Consider the following 17,389-nt stretch of genomic DNA (forward strand, 5'->3'; position numbering starts at 1 on the left):
TGTTCCAAATTTATAAGGGGAGCCAGAGTACATAAGGTCATGGGCTGAATAAACATTCAGAAAGCATCAGACGATTCTGTGGATGATGAACATGATACATTTTAAATTAATGATTTTAATGCTTTTAAACAATTGTTATATATTTATTTTTATAATCTTCTTTGTTTGCTCATTTTTGGCTGTGCTGGGTCTTCCTTGCTGAGCGCAGCCTTTTCCGGTTGTGGCGAGCAGGGGTACTCTCGAGTGGAAATGCGTTGACTTCTCCCTTTGGAGGCATCTCTCATCACAGAGAGTGGGACCGGGGTGTGGTTGTCAGTGATCATGGTCCCCAGGCTCTAGTTGGGTGCTCAGTAGTCGTGGTGCTTGGGCTTAGTTGCTCCAGTCTGTGGGGTCTTCCTGGACAGGGATCCAGCCTGTATCCCTGGCGCTGACCAGTGTATTCTTAACCACAGGACTGCCAGGGAAGTTCCTTTTCATGCTTTTCTCTGTGAAAAGTGGTAAGAGTCTGGGCTTATTGAAGTCATGGTTATGATATGCATCTTAACTCCCTCAAATCACTGTCCTGTTTTCCTCTCCTTGAAACATTCTTTGTTTACTGAAATGAAAAGTGAAATATTTATACCCAAGCAAAAGCCTAGGAGAAGACTGGAAGTAGAACTGAGTTGCTGTTCAGTTGCTCTGTCGAGTCCGTTTCTTTGTGACCGCAAGGAATGCATCGTGCCAGGCTTCCCTGTCCTTCACCATCTCCCACAGTTTGCTCAGATTCATGTCCATTGAGTTGGTGATGCCATCCAACCATCTCATCCTTTGTCAACCCCTTCTCCTCCTGCCCTCAATCTTTCCCAGGATCAGTTTTTTTTCATCTTTTTTTTTGGCATAATGGTATATATTTAATGGTATTTATGATCAGTTATTATAATTTTAATTAATTTATTTATTTTAATTGGGGGCTAACTACAATATTGTAGTGGTGTTTGCCATACATTGACATGAATCAGCCATGGGTGTACAGGCAACATGGTCTTTTACAATGAGTCGGCTCTTCCAATCAGGTATCCAAAGTACTGGAGTTTCAGCTTCAGCATCAGTGCTTGCAATGAATATTCAGGGTTGATTTCCTTTATGATGGACGGGTTTGATCTCCTTCTAGTTCAAGGGACTCTCAAGAGTCTTCTCAAGCACCACAGTTCAAAAGCATCAGTTCTTCAGTGCTCAGCCTTCTTTATGATCCAACTTTCACATCCATACATGACTACTAGAAAAACCACTGCTTTGATTAGAGAAAAGCCTGCTCACACCTGTACTGTAAGAAGCTGACGTCTCTGCAATGACCCTGGACAGTATCACGAAGGTCCTGAATATGGTGCAGCTGGATTGTATCCAGCAGGTGCAAGTCACCTGGATCTGGCATCTGTCCATCCTGGCCACGTTTGCTCCTCTCCTCGGTCAGACGAGCAACGTGCAGAGACCCCATCTCTCCCACATTCATGGTCTGCCCGTGAGGAGCAGCAGCAGGAAGTTGTCCAATTTCCCCCTCAGTTTCTAAGCGGCACCATCTCCAGTCTCTCTGTCTGGACTCTCCCTCCTTGTCTGAACCTGCCTGGACCAGACGCTCAGGTGAGGGTGGACCGCTGCCTGGGAAACAGTCAACACAGCACTGGCATGTCAAGCACACCGGGTCCTTTGTGGCTCTATCCTGAGCTGTGGTATCACTTCACCTCGGAAATCAAGGGGGAGGAGCAGAGACAACACACTGGAAATCTCTGGATGGGGCGGTTTGGATCCAGTGAGGGCAGGCATAGGTTCTTCCTTAGGAAGGGAAAGCTATGTCAGATGACTAAGAAAATAGGTAAGTGAAGAGGGCATTAAAGAAGGGAAACCACCTCAGATGCGAGCAATTTAAAAGAAAAGGTCTGAGGAATTCCCTGGTGATCCAGTGGTTGGGACTGAAAGTCCAAGTTTTATCCCTGGTGGGGAAAGTAATTTTCACAACCTGTGTGGTGTGGCCAGAAAAGAAAAATGAAAACAGAAAGTTTGGGAGAGAGACAGAGAGAAAAGCTCTGTGCTTACCAGATTCTTGAACACAATGAACTTGTCTCAAATCACCAGTCCCTGAAAGAGGGCCTGTTGCTCCCGATAAGTTAGTTAATAATTGAGAAATGCATAATTCTGAGAGGACTGTAGTGGAACAGGAGCCAGAGATCATACAAAGCTGCAGGGGGTTTGCAGGAGTTGCAGAGAGGTACTGCTAGGCCAAAATGAGATGGGTCATGCTGGGTACTGACCTTGGGCCCAATCACCTATCTCACAACTTTAGCTCAGCTGCCACCCTGATTTCTCAGACCTAATTGCTTACTTTCTCCCCAGATGCCCAAGGACCCCCCTTGGCCCATCTGGCAGTAACGAGCTGTCAGCTGCAGAGTCAGACTTGCCCCATCTGTCCCAGAGGCCAAACATGCGTCAGCTCAAAGGCCTGGATCTGAGTGGTATCACTTTGATGGACTTTAGTCCTGAGATCCTCCAGATTCTTACGGAACAAGTTGCAGCCACCCTTCAGGAACTGAACTTAGAGCAGTGTGGGATTACAGAGTCCTAATGTGAGTCCATCCTGTCTGCCCTGAGCCACTGTTCAAGCTTTGGACCTTCAGTCTGTGTGGGAACATCCTCTATGGCCATCCTGGAGAAGCTTCTGAGTCACACCACTGGGATGAGCAAGTTAAGTGATGAGTTTGATCCTGCCCCTCAGAAGAGCTGCAGCCTTCATGGAGCCCTCCACCTAGGCTGACTCGTCCAGCTTCAAGATAAACTCATTGAGATTATGTGGGATTAAGACATCCAAGGTCCATCTGGCTTAGCTCCAGCCTGTGGCCTCACTGGGGCAATAAGACATTCGATCCCGAGGAGCCCTTTCTGTACCACTGTTACACTCCTCCTAGCTGGATGTGTCTGTCAAAGTTTACTTCTGGTCACCTGAAAACTAAAATCTAGGCAGTAGATGCATCAGGAATGGAAAACCAATCCTTGGTTTCAGACATCAGCTCAACGTGAACGGAAAGGAAAGATGGTTCTATGGGGATGATGGATTGCAAGGGGAAATGTAGATTCAGGGAAGTGTTGGAACTTTTGAGATATGTATTTATACAATCAAATATGCACCTTAATTTTTGGAGCTGCATGTGGGTTTGGAGCTGCATGAGACCCACATGTTGGAATTTTCCCTGGGTAGACGCTTCTAAAGCAATTGTCAGGAAAAAAAAAAAAAAAAAAAACTCTCGTTGAAAACCAACTGCTGCCTTCCCTGATTTAGCACTCTCTTTTTCAGCGTATACCTCAGCAATCTCCAATTATTGATTTTTTTTTTAAGAAAAAGCACTGTATTGTCTATGATCCAAAACTTTACCAATCCTGCACATTCTTTCTTCTGTTAAGAGCATCTCTTAATCCTTTGCTTATTTCTTTGGATTTCCTGTTCCTCACTGTCTCCCAGAGTTTGCCCAATTTCTTGTCCATTCCACTGGTGATATCATCTAGCCATCTCATCCTCTGATGCCCTCTTTTCCCTCTTCCCTCAATATTTCCCAGCATCAGGGACTTTTCCAATGAGTCGGCTGTTCACATAAGATGACCAAAATACTGGAGCTTCAGCTCAGCATCAGTACTTCCAATGAATATTCAGGACTGATTGCTTCCCTGGTGGCTCAGTGGATAAAGCATCTGCCTGCAGTGCAGGAGACCCGGGTTCGATCCCTGGGTTGGGAAGATCCCCTGGAGAAGGAAATGGCAACCCAGTCCAGTATTCCTGCCTGGAAAACTTCATGAACTGAGGAGCCTGGTAGGCTACAGTCTATGGGATCACAAAGAGTTGGACATGACTGAGTGACTTCAGTTTCAATTCAGTTTCCTTTAGGATTTATGGGTTTGATCTCCTTGCTGTCCAAGGAACTCTCAAGAGTCTTCCCCAGTACTACAATTTGAAAGAGTCGGTTCTTCAGTGCTCAGCTTTTCTTATGTTCCAACTCTCACATAGCCACGTAATGGCTACTGGAAAAATCATAGCTTGACTATACAAAGTCATGTAGGCAAAGCAGTGTCCCTGCTTTTTAATAGGCTGACCCAGTTTGCCATAGCTTTCTGTCCAAGAAGCAAGCATCTATTCTTCAAACCTCAGAACTTTATTGTTTTTCTTGCTCATTCTCAGGAAAATTAAACAGATGTAGTAAAAGATATGGTAATTACCACAGAGATGGAAATTCATATCTGTGAGAATCATGATCACCATGCCGAGATGTCCAGAGGGTTATCACTAAGATGAAAGCACTGGTGATTGCAAAGTTCTGGGAATTTTTATTGTATTTCCACTCAACTTTCTGCATTTTATTGAATATTCTCTGTTATCAGATTCTTTCCATGACCAGTGTTGAAAATAAAGGCATAATCTTTTTAGAAAATCTAGAGCAAACATACAATGAATTGGAGAAATGGAGACGGGGTTTAAGCAGCTTGCATGAAGAAAGAGAAAGAGGAGCTCAGTTATTTAGACTTCATAGATAAAAAAGAATATACAGTATTTACTTTCTCTGACATAGTTCACTTAGCATAATGCCCTCAAAATTCATCCTGCTTTGTGAAATATGGTAGGATATCTTTCTTTTCATGCCATAATAATACATATATACATGTTTGTACGTATATATATACACTTATGAGAAAGAAGTTCGGGAGAGATGCTTCTTCTATCTGTAGCATTAGAAAGTGTTTTTATTTGGGAAAAAATAAAAAAGTATGGTAAAAAATGAAGTTTTCTTTCATAAGTAATATTCATGGACATATATATTGACCAGAAGAGTTATTTCTTCTATATGTTTATATTTGTGGTATTGACACTGGACTACAATTGATTTTCCCCAAGTTGGGATTTTAATAAATAATAATATTTCACCAAAGACTGATGATAAGTTTTCCATGGACCATGCATTTATAACCATTTACTGATTTGTCAGTCTCTGCGGTCAGTTATGAGACCACAGGGACACTGTTCCTTGCCGTTTATTGGACAATATCTAACCTGGTAGTTTGTTAAGAAAAAAAAATCAGTACATATTGGTATTTACAATCCAGCAATTTTGCTCCTTTCAGATGAATTGAAACATTCTGTCCATGCAAACATTGCACATGGAAGCTTAGAGAAGCTTTATTCCTCATTGCCAGTGCTTGAAAGGAACCAAGCTGTCCTTCAGTAGGTGAAAGAACCAATGAACTGTGATGTATACAGACAATGTAATGGTATTAAACTGTGAAAAGTCATGGAGGAAACCACAATGTCTATTACTAAGTGAAAGAACCAGTCTGAGAAGCCTACATACAGTGAGCCCAACTACATGACATTTTACAAAAGGTAGACTCAGAGAACAATGAAATAATCAGAACTTTCTCCAGGAGTAGAGGTGGAGGAGGGATAAACAGACAGAGAAGATACTCTGTGTGATTTTACAATGTCCTTATATACTTGTTAGAAGTCACAGGACATGCAACACTAAGAGGGAAGCACCATAAATACTTTCCTCTTTGCGTGATGATGATGATATGTCAATGTGGGCCCATCCGTTGTAAGAAATATACCGGTAGAATGCGGAATGTTGACAGTTAGAGAGGCAATGCCTGTGGACAGAGAAGGATTTAGTGGAAACTCTCTGCACTGTGTCCTCTATTTTACTTTGAACAGAAAACTGCTCTTCAATGTAAAGTCTACTTTAAAAAGGATAATTGCAATCCAGTTCTGAAATCTTATTCTAAATATTTTTAAAGAAACTGTTTTTTGAATGATCTTTGAAATCCATTTTAAAGATATTTTTCTTTGGAGACTCCAAATCCATATGCATCCTTTCACTAAATTTTCTTTATAATTTTAAAAGACAGTGTATATCTTCTATGTTTATATAATGTGTGTTAGTCACTCAGTCATGTCCAACTCTTTGCAACCCCATGGACTGTAGCCCAACAAGCTCCTCTGTCCACGGGATTCTCCAGACAAGAATACTGGAGTGGCTTGTCATTCCCTTCTCCAGAGGATCTTCCCGACTCAGGGATCAAACCCTGGTCTTCTGCACTGCAGGCGGATTCTTTACCATTTGAGTTACAGGGAAGTCCTTATGTTGATATAAATCCCAACACAAATGCATTCACATTACAGCAGATGTTTATGGGATGCTAAACCCCACAGCCCTGCTTGCAACATTAATTCATGTCCTGTCCGCTGATGTACCAGCCGGTTGCCTAGGAGTCCTGGACTCATAATGTCTGTCCCCAGAGAGGAGGGAAATCTTTCCTATGACCAACTCCTGCCCCTTCCTGTGACAGCTACTAAACCAGCTTGCGGGAATTCTGATTCATTCATGGCCTCATGTAAGTGCTGAGCCCTCCTTCTTTCCTTCCTGTTATAGGAATATAGAGTAAGCCTGAGGATCGAAGACTCCTGGGGGTGTCTGCTAGCAATGGGAAAGAAGGCAAGGACTCATTTATTGAGCTCATACTCTATACCAGGTCCAGTGTCAAGGCCTTAACATGTTTCATCTTATTGATTTCCAGGATAAGGCTTCCCTGGTACCTCAGGCGGTAAAGAAGTTGCCTGTGATGTAGGAGACCCAGGTTCGATCCCTGGGTGAGGAAGATCCCCTGGAGGAGGGAATAGCAACCCACTGCTGTATTCTTTCCTGGAGAATCCTATGGACCGAGGAGCCTGGAGGGCTGTAGTTCATGGGATCACAGAGTCGGACCTGACTGAAATGACTTAGCACACAGCACACACAGATACTGTGCTTGCATGGTTACCTCCATTTTATGGAGAAGCAGATCCTCTTGCCTAAGATCCTCCAGCCCAACATCCACTCCATCCCCAGAGCCAACAATAGCAGCTCTTGAATCTTCAGCAGGAGCCTTCATTTGGGTGCCCTTTGTTCACGGTCTCTGTGTTGGTTAAATTTCTGTGATATTTAGAGTGGGTGATTCTGACAGGAGTTCCAGGAAGAGAGCAGCATTTAAACCCATCAAATGAGTGAAGACATCCACCCTCACCTACACTGTTGGGTTTCGTCCGATTCCTGGGGGCCTGAATGGAACAAGGTACTGTCTTCTTTCCCTCATTCTCTTCTTGCCCACGAACATAGCCACTTCTGGCTCTTGAAATGAAACTCCAGGACTTACCCGAGCAGTGCCCTGGTTCTCAGGCCTTTAGCCTCCCACTTAGAATTCCATCACAAGCTCCCCCCATTTTCAGCCCTAAGCATTGGCCTGAGATAAGCGGATTTGCTGGTCCTCTCCTTTAGAGAGAGCACACCATGGGACAGAATACAGAACTAGTGGGAATAGTGGGATTTCTGAGAATAGAGAATCCTATGTGTTTGCTTTCATCACTACCTGGAGATTCCTGAGGTGAAAAGAGACAAACACGATAATGTATCATGAAGGGCACCGGATACAAATACAATGCAGGTTTCGTTATTTGTGACCATTTATTTCCAATCACTGCCCAAGAGTAATGCCCCATATGCATACAAGATTCCCTTCTAGGAAATTAATTCATGTTTCTCATGCTATAAACCCATGTCTCTGAAGGTCCCCTCACCAACCAGAGTCTGCATTTCCCCTTGCAGTCCTGCACCCCCACAGTATCATCTTTCCTTTCCGTTCACGTTGAGCTGATATCTGAAACCATGGATTGGTTTCCCAATCCTGATGCATGGACTCATTCAGGATGGACTCAAGTTGGGACTCTGTGATCACACCACCCAAAGTTCAGTTCCTGGGGAGTGGCTGCAACTTGTTCCCGAAGAATGTGGAGGATCTCAGGACTAAAGTTCATCATGGTGACCCCACTCAGACCCAGGCCTTTGAGCTGATGCATGTTTGGGCTCTGGGACAGATGGGGCAAGTCTGACTCTAAGCTGCCAGTTAGTTACTTCTGGGTGGGCCAAGGGAGTCCTCGGGCATCTGGGGAGAAAGCAAGCAATTAGGTCTGAGAATTCAGGGTGGCAGCTGAGCTAAAGTTGTCAGATAGGTGATTTGCCCAAAGACAAGGTCCTACTAACTGCCTCCTGAAGGTCAATACTGAGAATGACTCATCTCATTTTGGCCTGGTAGTACCTCTCTGCATCTCCTGCAAACCCCCTGCAGCTTTGTATGATCTCTGGCTCCTGTTCCACTACAATCCTCTCAATATTATGCATTTCTTAATTATTAACTAACTTATCGGGAGCAACAGGCACTTTTTTAGGGACTGGTGATTTGAGACAAGTTCATTGTGTTCAAGAATCTAGTAAGCACAGAGCTTTTCTCTCTGTCTCTCTCCCGAACTTTCTGTTTTCACTTTTCTTTTCTGGCCACACCACAGAGGTTGTGAAAATTACTTCACCCACCAGGGATCAAACCTGGACTTTCAGCCCCGAAAGAGAAGAGTCCTAACAACTGGACCACCAGGGAATTCCTCAGACCATTTCTTTCAAATTGCTCAGGTCTGAGGTGGTTTCAGAGACATTACTTCAATAAGAAGAGGAAGGTCATGAGGACCAACAGAGCCTCCATCCTCAGTTACCCCTAAGATGAATGCCATTTGTGTCTGAACTGTGTAGGTTAAATTCATGAAACAAAACTCCAAAAAGATATTTTAAATACATATGTTACATGTCTTTAAAATATATTTTTAAATGATAGAAATTAAAGCACTAATTAAAATGTTTGAGTTCAGGCAAAACTACACTGAGAGGCAAAATTAAACCTGAAACGTGTTCATTGGAAAGAACTGATTTTTTAATAACTCTCGCTGCACTAGAGATACATGGCACCGTCCAAGATTAGCTAACCACTAGTAAGAGAAGAGCGTCCTTATATGAGGGTGGTAACTTACTGCTCTAATGTGCTTGGTGGGGTGCTCATACCTCAAACCCTGTGAGAAACCCCTCTGATGTCTCCAGAGCCAGGAAATTCTGCACCTCTTCTCCAGTGCTTGAGACTTTTTTAAGTCTTTCTTTTTCTATCATCCCTCTGTCCCTCTGCTAACCCAATCGGAACTGTATATCTGATTAGATTACAGAACATCCATTGGATTGACCCTGATTGGATCATCATACCTCTCTAGATTAGTTGATTGAATCATATACACATCACCAAACAGAGAGTGATGGGGTGGTCAGGTAATCAAGGACCTATTCACTGATTCACTTTACAAATATTGACTATATTCTACTAATATGGACAGTTATATTCTTGTGGGTCAAGCATGAAAGGGATTATTGATTTCTGCCCTTGGACAAGAAAGAACAAAAGTTGACAGAATCATTGTTGGGGGAATTTTGGTCAAGTCAAAATTAGCAAAATGTCCTTGAATTAAAACAGCTTCATGAAAACAGTGGTGTTGTCATTAAAGAAAGCAAAATACACTCATTCCTGTATAAGATTTTCACTCAGGTATTACATAGGAAACATGGGAAATTCTGAGCCTATTCCAGCAGCAACGGAAGAGCTTTGGGGGATGTGGTTGGTTTTCCAGGCTTAAGCCAAGCCTTCTCTGAAGGTGGACAGGTTAAAATCTCAGTGAGCATAAGAGTGGCTCTGGACAGTTTGGAGCTGAGCATTCCTAAAGGGACATTGTGAATGATCCCAACAATGGAAAATAAAGGTTTCTTTTTCATTTTTATATTTTGAGAAACAGAGAAATTTAAATACATTACTCTGGGTGATATTAAGATAGTAAAAGAGGATTTCCCTGTGGTTCAGTCATAAAAAGTCTGACTGCCAATGCAGGAGGCATGGGTGTAATCCCTGGTCTGGGAAGATCCCACATGACGTGAGGCATATAAATCCACTTGCCACAACTGTTGAGTCTGTGCTCTAAATCCTGGGAGCCGAAACAACTGAAAGTCAAGCACTCTAGAGTTTGCTCTGCAACAAGAGAAGCCACCTCTGTGAGAAGCCTGCACACCACGACTAGAGAGCAGCCCCCTTGCCCCAGCTAGAGAAAAGCAGGAACCACAGTGAAGACCCAAGGCTACAAAAAGAAATGCAATAAATTTCAAGGAAAAAAATACAGGAAAAGAGAGAGGCTCAGAGGAGACACTGTCACCTTAGAGGCTGTTCTTTCCCAGAGAGTTGAGATCAGCACAGCACACTGAGGGTGGGCACTGTGGGCTCTTTGGGAACTTGGAGTCAGAGAAGAAATAAACCTGCTTCAGTCCCCAATAACCCTGTTATCCAGAGGTTTTCTTTAAGTTGTTGTTGTTGTTGTTTTGTCTCACTGAGGACACTTTCCAGATGACTATTTCCCCAGCCATTTTCCAGGAGTCTTAGAAGTCAAATAAATAATAATTTCACTGGCCCCTTTTCTACTGTATTTAGATGACTACTGTTTCCTCAGACCTAGCTAAATCCACACAGATTCTGATCAAGGTGACACCATTAGGCCCAGAAATAAAATTCTGCTATTTCTATTCATAAATACCAACATCTTTTCTGCACTTAATACCGAAGCTCTTATTGGTGTTAGCATGCTACTATGTTCAGGGATGACTGCCACTTTGGGACACATCATACAAGGATTTCTTTGAAGTTGAATGTCAAAGGGAGACCCTTTCTCTGTCTGTAAGAATTTTCCATGCCTCTCACCCACCCCAGTTATTTGATGCCTGAACAATTCTTATACACCTCTGCCCACCTTTCTCCATCTCTAAGGGAGACCCTTTCTCCATCTATAAGAATTTTCCATGCCTCTCACCCACCCCAGTGATTTGATGCCTGAACAATTCTTATACACCTCTGCCCACCAAGGTGAAGACTCGCTGAAGGATGTTCTCTGTCTTAGTCACTTTGGAGAAGATCGCTTTCACCATATTTCTCTCATGTATATACATGACCTTTACATAAAATAGCATTAAAATGGATTCTACTCAAGTACATTTTATTTTATTTTTTTAATTAACCAATACAATATTGTAAAGTAATCAAGTGACATTTTAAACATAAACATGATGAAAAAGAATATATATGTGTGTAACTGAGTCACTTTGCCCTACAGTTAAGATGAGACACAATAATTTAACTAAAATTATTTTCTATTGTGTGTTTAGAAAGTGAAAGTGAAGTCGCTCAGTCGTGTCCAACTCTTTGCCATCCCATGGACTATAGCCCACCAGGCTCCTCCATCCATGGGATTCTCCAGGCATGAATACTGGAGTGGGTTGCCATTTCCTTCTCCAGGGGATCTTCCCGACCCAGGGATCGAACCCAGGTCTTCTGCATTGCAAGCAGATGCTTTAACCTATTGTGTTTATTTTTAATTGTATGTTTAAGTAAAAACACAATGTTTTAACTATACTTCAGTACAAACTTTTTTTTTTTTTTAAACCTGGAACTTCTGTGGCAGTCCAGAGTTTAAGAATCTACTTTACAATGCAGAGGATGCCAGTTCAATCCCTGGCCCAGGAATATCTCTCATGCCACAGGGCAACTAAGCCCATGAGCGGCAACCACTGAGCCCATAAACGAGAGCCGCCACCACAAGGAGAAGCCGGAGCACTGCGATGAAGAGCAGCCATGTGCACCACAGCAGGAGAAAGCCCGCAGCAAGGAAGACCTAGCAGAGCCAAAACAAAAACAATCAATCAATCCGAAAAAGAGTCTCTGAAGAAAGCTCATGGGCTGATATGGAGCTCTGCCACAGTGGCCAGATTCCAAGTTGGTCATTCTCAGGTCTGCGGGAATAGGGGGGATATTCAGAAGGACCTTTCCTGCCTGAGCTGTCATCAGTTGTGCCAAAGAAAATCATAGACAGACACGGAGTTAAGTGTTGAAGACAAATTTTATTCAGCATTATGACAATAGACAGCCAAATGGGCTTCTTATGATATTCCAAATCTGATAGTTGTGCACACAGTTAGGAAAAGCCAGCATGATAAAATATTCTTTCAGAATTCTCACCTTACAGATATAGAAGCCCTTTTGGAGTAACTTGCATTTATTTCCCTGTTTCTTTGAGATGTAATTGTTCTACCTGATCTTAGGTGCTTATGACTTTGTAAACAAAAATGAAGGATTTCTCTTTTTCTTTCTAGCTTATTCCTCCAGAATTTGGTTTCTCCAGCTCCCCTGTGGACTTGATGAATTACTGCCACCAGATGACAATTTATTTTCACTAATCATTATTTACTTTGTTCTAACTTGTTTTCAAATTGTTTATGTCTTGTGCCTCTCTTCACTGTATTATGAATTTATAAATGTAATGAGCTATATACCTTATAGCCTATCTACTTTATAAAATTAGTGTCTTCTGCACTACACAATGGGAACCCAGGCTTCTAACATAGCTAAATATCTTGAGGCCATCAGTCATATCTAAAACCACATAGAGAATATTAGTAATAGTATACATCTAGATATGAAAAGGGGGAACAAGGGAAAATATTTTCTGCATCATTATAGACTAGTAAGAGAGGACATCCAGAGAATCTTAAGAAATATTTTATTATGAGTCTGCAGCTGATTGATGGAGAGACTAGGGAGCTGAGGATAGAAATGGCCAACTGTAAGTTATATGGTGTATATTACAGACACTTTGTTATACATCTTGATATGCTGATGTCAAAACATGCTCTACTAGTCTTCCTCGATAGGGAAGACCAATAGTAGCTGTGGGAAGAGAATGAAACTGTTATTGACATGACCTGGCCTTCAAAAGACATACTTCTGAAATGTGGTATAAATGTAACAAAACCATGTTTCGTGCCTGTATGCTTTTTGTATTTTTCTCATAGGAATATGCATGTAAGTACCCACTCTTGACAGGGATGTGCTGTTGAGGACCACTGAGTGTGTTTCCTTTGCTGTTTGTATTAACCCACAGAACTAAGTAAGGAAACCAGGAAGAAAAATGATAGCTAGGGAATGATGGAGTTTCAGATCATAGGCAACAGAGTGCTTCCACCCCACCAGTAACTGGAGATCCATGAGATGTAAATACAGAAAGCAGAACAATATCATGGACGGCCTTTATCATTTACGTTGAAGTTCTCTTGATTTCTGATCATTTCTACAACTGTGCATACAGAAATAACTCGAACATGTGTGTTTCAGACTGAATCTGCCAGAAATTCAGTTTCATATTTGACTCTATAAACACATCTCTATAAAAGTCACATCAATTTCACGAGTCAACACACCCTTTTGGAATCCTGCACCCTTGCTGGATCAAGTTTTCTCAATCACACTGGGCTAATATCAGAAATCAGAGCTGTGTTTTCCCTTCATAATGGATGTATGTCCTAGATTTCGGTTTTCAAGTGTCCAGAAGAAAACTTCTGATAGAAGCAACCGGTTAGGCAGGGTGTTACAAAATTATGTGTTGGGACTCAGGTGACCACACATGTCATCACCACAGTGAGGACAGGGGCTGGGGCTAACCCAAATCTTCCTGGGACGTTCTAAGTTTGTAAGGATCACCCTCAGCTCAGCCTTTATCTGAGCAAGTCTCTCCAAGTGAAGGACACCCAGAGAGTTATAACTCTCCCGAGGGGCTGGATAAAGCTCTAGATTTAAATCAGGGAGCCTGTCAGTATGACGCAGGAGACTCTCCAGGACAGCCATGGAGAAGAGGTTTCCGCACATGGTGAGGACCCTGAGCTGGGAGCAGCGGCTCAGGGCTGGCAGAAAGGCCGTGAGGTGGACATCTGTGATCCCACACAGGTTTAAGTCCAGCTCTTCCAGAGTGCCTGCAACTTTCTTGAGCAGAACTTGAAGGAGCTCGGGACTAAAGTCGGTCAGGGTAACACCACTAAGATTCAGGCCCTTCAGCTGACAGATTTTTGGACACCAGGACAGATGGGTCAGGTCTGATTCTGTAAGCAGGCAGTTGGTGATTGAGATGTTGTCCAAAGGGGTCTTCAAGCACCTGGGGGGGTGATGAGAAACAAGCAATTAGATGAGGGAAACCAAAGTGGCAGGTGAGTTCCAAAGAAGTCAATGATTGGCCCAAAGCTGAGAAAGTTCAGTATCCAGAACGCCCAGTCTCATTCTAGGCTGAGTCCGGCCATTTTCTTAGTGTGACTGGATCATGCTCACATGCTTTTGGAAGCCGTCCTCCCTCATCTGTCAAGCAGAGCACAGCACACTCTACTTCCTTAGCAGGGTGAGTGGAGATGATGGAATGCACCAGAACATGATCAGAGGAGAGCGCGACACAAAGTGTCCATCGGGGTGGACGTCGCTGAGTGTTAGTTCTGGGAGATGAGGTAAAAAATGCTTTTCATTTAGATTGCCACTCTATGGGTGAGCTGCCGGTGCATACAACACTGGCTCTTGAAATACATGTAGAAACAAAAGACCCCACAGCACGCCCTGGGGCTGCCAGTCTTTGGGGACCCCCAGCCCTATGACATCTACGAACTTTCTATCACTTTTTATATTCTTTTGGCTCTGCTTCATTACCATCATCTCCAGAACCATGCATTTCCTGTATATTAATTACCTTTATATGGAACAAAAGGCCACCTGTTACTGACTTGGACTTTAAAACAGGCTCCTTGTGGTCACAGGTTAGTGACTGTGGAGTTTCTTTTCACAATGCTCAGGCTGATGTGATTTTACCTCTTCAATGCCCCCTTCGCTTACCTATTACATAAATCTTCAGAACAGAGAAATCTCTCCCCAAAGAAGAAATCACACACACACACACACCTGCACTAGATCTATGCCCCCTGACTTGTGGGTTCCCAGCATGATGTCTCTTTCCAGAGCTTCTGTACCAGGTTCCCCCCACCTGGATTGCCATGCTTCTGTAACACTGTGTTTCACAGTGGATCAGCAGAGGAGACACTGCTCTTGATATTCTACCATTGTGTCCACTGTTAGTCAGCCGCTGGCAGAGCCTCACCTGAGCATCTGGTCCAGATGGCCTTCAAGGAAGCACGGAGCTTCCATGTGGAGTTCCCGGAGGTTCCGCAGCTGGAGGATCTGAGAGGTCAATTGCAGAAGATCCTGATTGTCCTGCTCCTCAACAGCTGACCCACAAATGCGGGAGAGAATGAGACTCTGAACATTGCTCATCTGACCCAGGAGAGGAGCAAACTGGGCCAGGGTGGACAGCTTATGGGTGAAACTCAGTTTCACCTTCTGTACACAGTCCAGCTTCACCATCCTGAGAACTTTCTTCATATTTTCCTTGGACATTGAAATAATCTTCATCTTCTTACAGCACAGGTGTATGGAGGCTTTTCTCTGCTCCACCCACCTGAAGAGGTAGGTGAGGAATTTCTCCAGGGGCTTTTTCATAAGACAAAGTTCTATGTACACTTCTAAGGGAGTCAAGGGGTGCCTTATCCTGGACATGTCCTCAGCCACTGGGGCCAGCAGTGAGCTTGAGGGCATGTGGTCCTTGACTCCAGACCACATGTTCCAGAAGTTCTGGCCAGTATTCCTTAAGTCCAGCACCCGCAGCTTGCACCTCCTGTGGGGAAACAGCAGATGGGTGGGGTGAGATTCTTCAAAATCCACACTGAATGAATCCACAGCCTCAGAGTTTAGGGAACATTCCATCTCCCCGTCTGTGCTCTTACTTCACGTTCCGGCTCTCACCTGCTATTATTTATTTCCTTTCTCGCTCCCTCTCCCCCAGCCCTTTTTCCTCTTCCATCCTTCCTATTATGTTTTTGTAAGGGATTTCCCAAAGTGATCTCAGCAATTCTCGAGGCCTCTGAGCTTTTTCAGAAGCCTCTGGTCCACCGCTTTGTCAACCACTCTGCCTGGCACCAGGTGTCTCTTCCAGGATATCCAAGACCCTGCCAGGCTCCCTGGATCCGACTCACCTGGGGTGAACCTTCTGGGCAAGCAGGGCATCAAGGCCATCCAGCACTGCTTGTAAGGTTCCTTGGTGAGGCTTTTGCATCAGGCCCCCCAGAGGCAGGCGGGCAAAGGGCCAGGCCGGCACCATGGCCTTCAGGGTTTCCCTGCGTCGGCCAAAGACAGCAGCCATGAAGAGTGGTGGGTAGAGCTCTCTGGGTAGGTACTCCAAAGTGGAGATGGCTGAGGGCTCATCTCTCAGCAGGCCAATTGCTGCCAAGATCACAAGTCTAGGAGGGTTGTGAATACTCATCCTGACTCTTCTCTGAATGGAATCCTGGGAAACTGCAAGGAGACAAGGCGTCCATCTCAGAACAATCCTAATCATCAGGGTAGTCTCTCTCCCCACACTTCAGAGAAATCAAATAAGGACCACAGCGATTGCTCTGGCAATGTCGAACCAGAATGGAAGAACTCAGTGTGTCTGCATTCCAGTCTGGGTTTGTTTCCCTCAAGCCAGAGCTCTCCCCATCCTGCCACTAGGGCAAGAATCTATTAAGTTCCAGGAAGGAAAAAAGCCAACCGGTGGCTCATCTTTTTCCATCCACTGCTTTCCTTAATGCATTTCCCTCTTGTATATCTGCACGAGGAGACTAAAAAAGCTGACTTCCTTTGTTTTTCTGGTGAAAAAAATAAACTATTGCTTAAAGGGCAAACTATGGGGACAGGAGTTCATGCATAACACAGCTTCCATCCTCAGTTCCCAAAGTCTACTTAGATGGGAAAGATTAAGGAGATACTTGTAAAGGGAATGCCATTTGTGTATAGAGTAAAAACCTTAAATGTCAAGAAATAGCATGCCAAACAGATGTCTTTAAAAAGAAAAACTGCTGGTTAAGACTTTAAATAATATAAACCAAAGCACAAATCAAAATGGTTAGGATGGAAGCAAAAATATGCTTTGAGGCAAAAAGATAGATTTAAATTTAACCAAAAGAAGAGAAAAAGGGAAAACTCTTCATGCCACGTCAAACTGCATCCTACATTCACTGCACGCTAGCCATTGGTGGAACATCCCTCACAGAAGTTAACTCACCAGGTCTGATGTGGTCCAGGTGGAGGGTGCTGCTCAGACCTCAGACTTGGTGGAGAACACAAGGAGTGACTCCAGAGCGAGAAGCTTCTGCATCTATTCTTTGGTGCTTGGACATTTTATGGAACTTTTTAACCACATCTTCCCTCCTTTCAATTACTAACTTCCAATCAGTAGGCATTACCTGATTGGATTCCAGAGCCCCCTCTGGTTCATGCTGATTGGATTCCTGACAGTCTCCAGATCAGTTGATTGAGTCAGATCATCATTCATGAAAGAGAAAGAACTAGGGGAGGGGGGATCTAGGACTTGTTCAGTGATTCACTCCACAAAATTTGTTGAGTTTTGCTAATATGGTCAGTGAAATAAAGAGATGATTACTCCTTGGAAGAAAAGTTATGACCAACCTAGACAGCATATTAAAAAGCAGAGACATTACTTTGACATCAAAGATCCATCAAGTCAAGGCTGTGGTTTTTC

General features: G+C 43.5%; 1 protein-coding gene and 1 non-coding gene across 2 annotated transcripts; one reads left to right on the forward strand and one right to left on the reverse strand.

Annotated features, from left to right (window-relative positions):
• Positions 1-1,276: 1,276 nt before the first annotated feature.
• LOC128069081 (PRAME family member 8-like) lies at positions 1,277-16,129 on the reverse strand. The gene is made up of 5 exons (XM_052662371.1): positions 15,843-16,129; positions 14,912-15,484; positions 13,444-13,930; positions 11,515-11,620; positions 1,277-1,635 (listed from the first exon to the last, which is right to left on the reverse strand). Exons 1-5 carry the CDS (start codon positions 16,127-16,129, stop codon positions 1,277-1,279), a joined length of 1,812 nt encoding a protein of 603 aa, XP_052518331.1.
• Positions 3,688-3,759, forward strand: TRNAC-GCA (transfer RNA cysteine (anticodon GCA)). Its single transcript has one exon. It is a non-coding gene; the product is annotated as a tRNA-Cys (tRNA).
• Positions 16,130-17,389: the final 1,260 nt, after the last annotated feature.

This window comes from Budorcas taxicolor, chromosome 25 (genome assembly GCF_023091745.1).
Source record: "Budorcas taxicolor isolate Tak-1 chromosome 25, Takin1.1, whole genome shotgun sequence".
NCBI lineage: Eukaryota > Metazoa > Chordata > Mammalia > Artiodactyla > Bovidae > Budorcas > Budorcas taxicolor.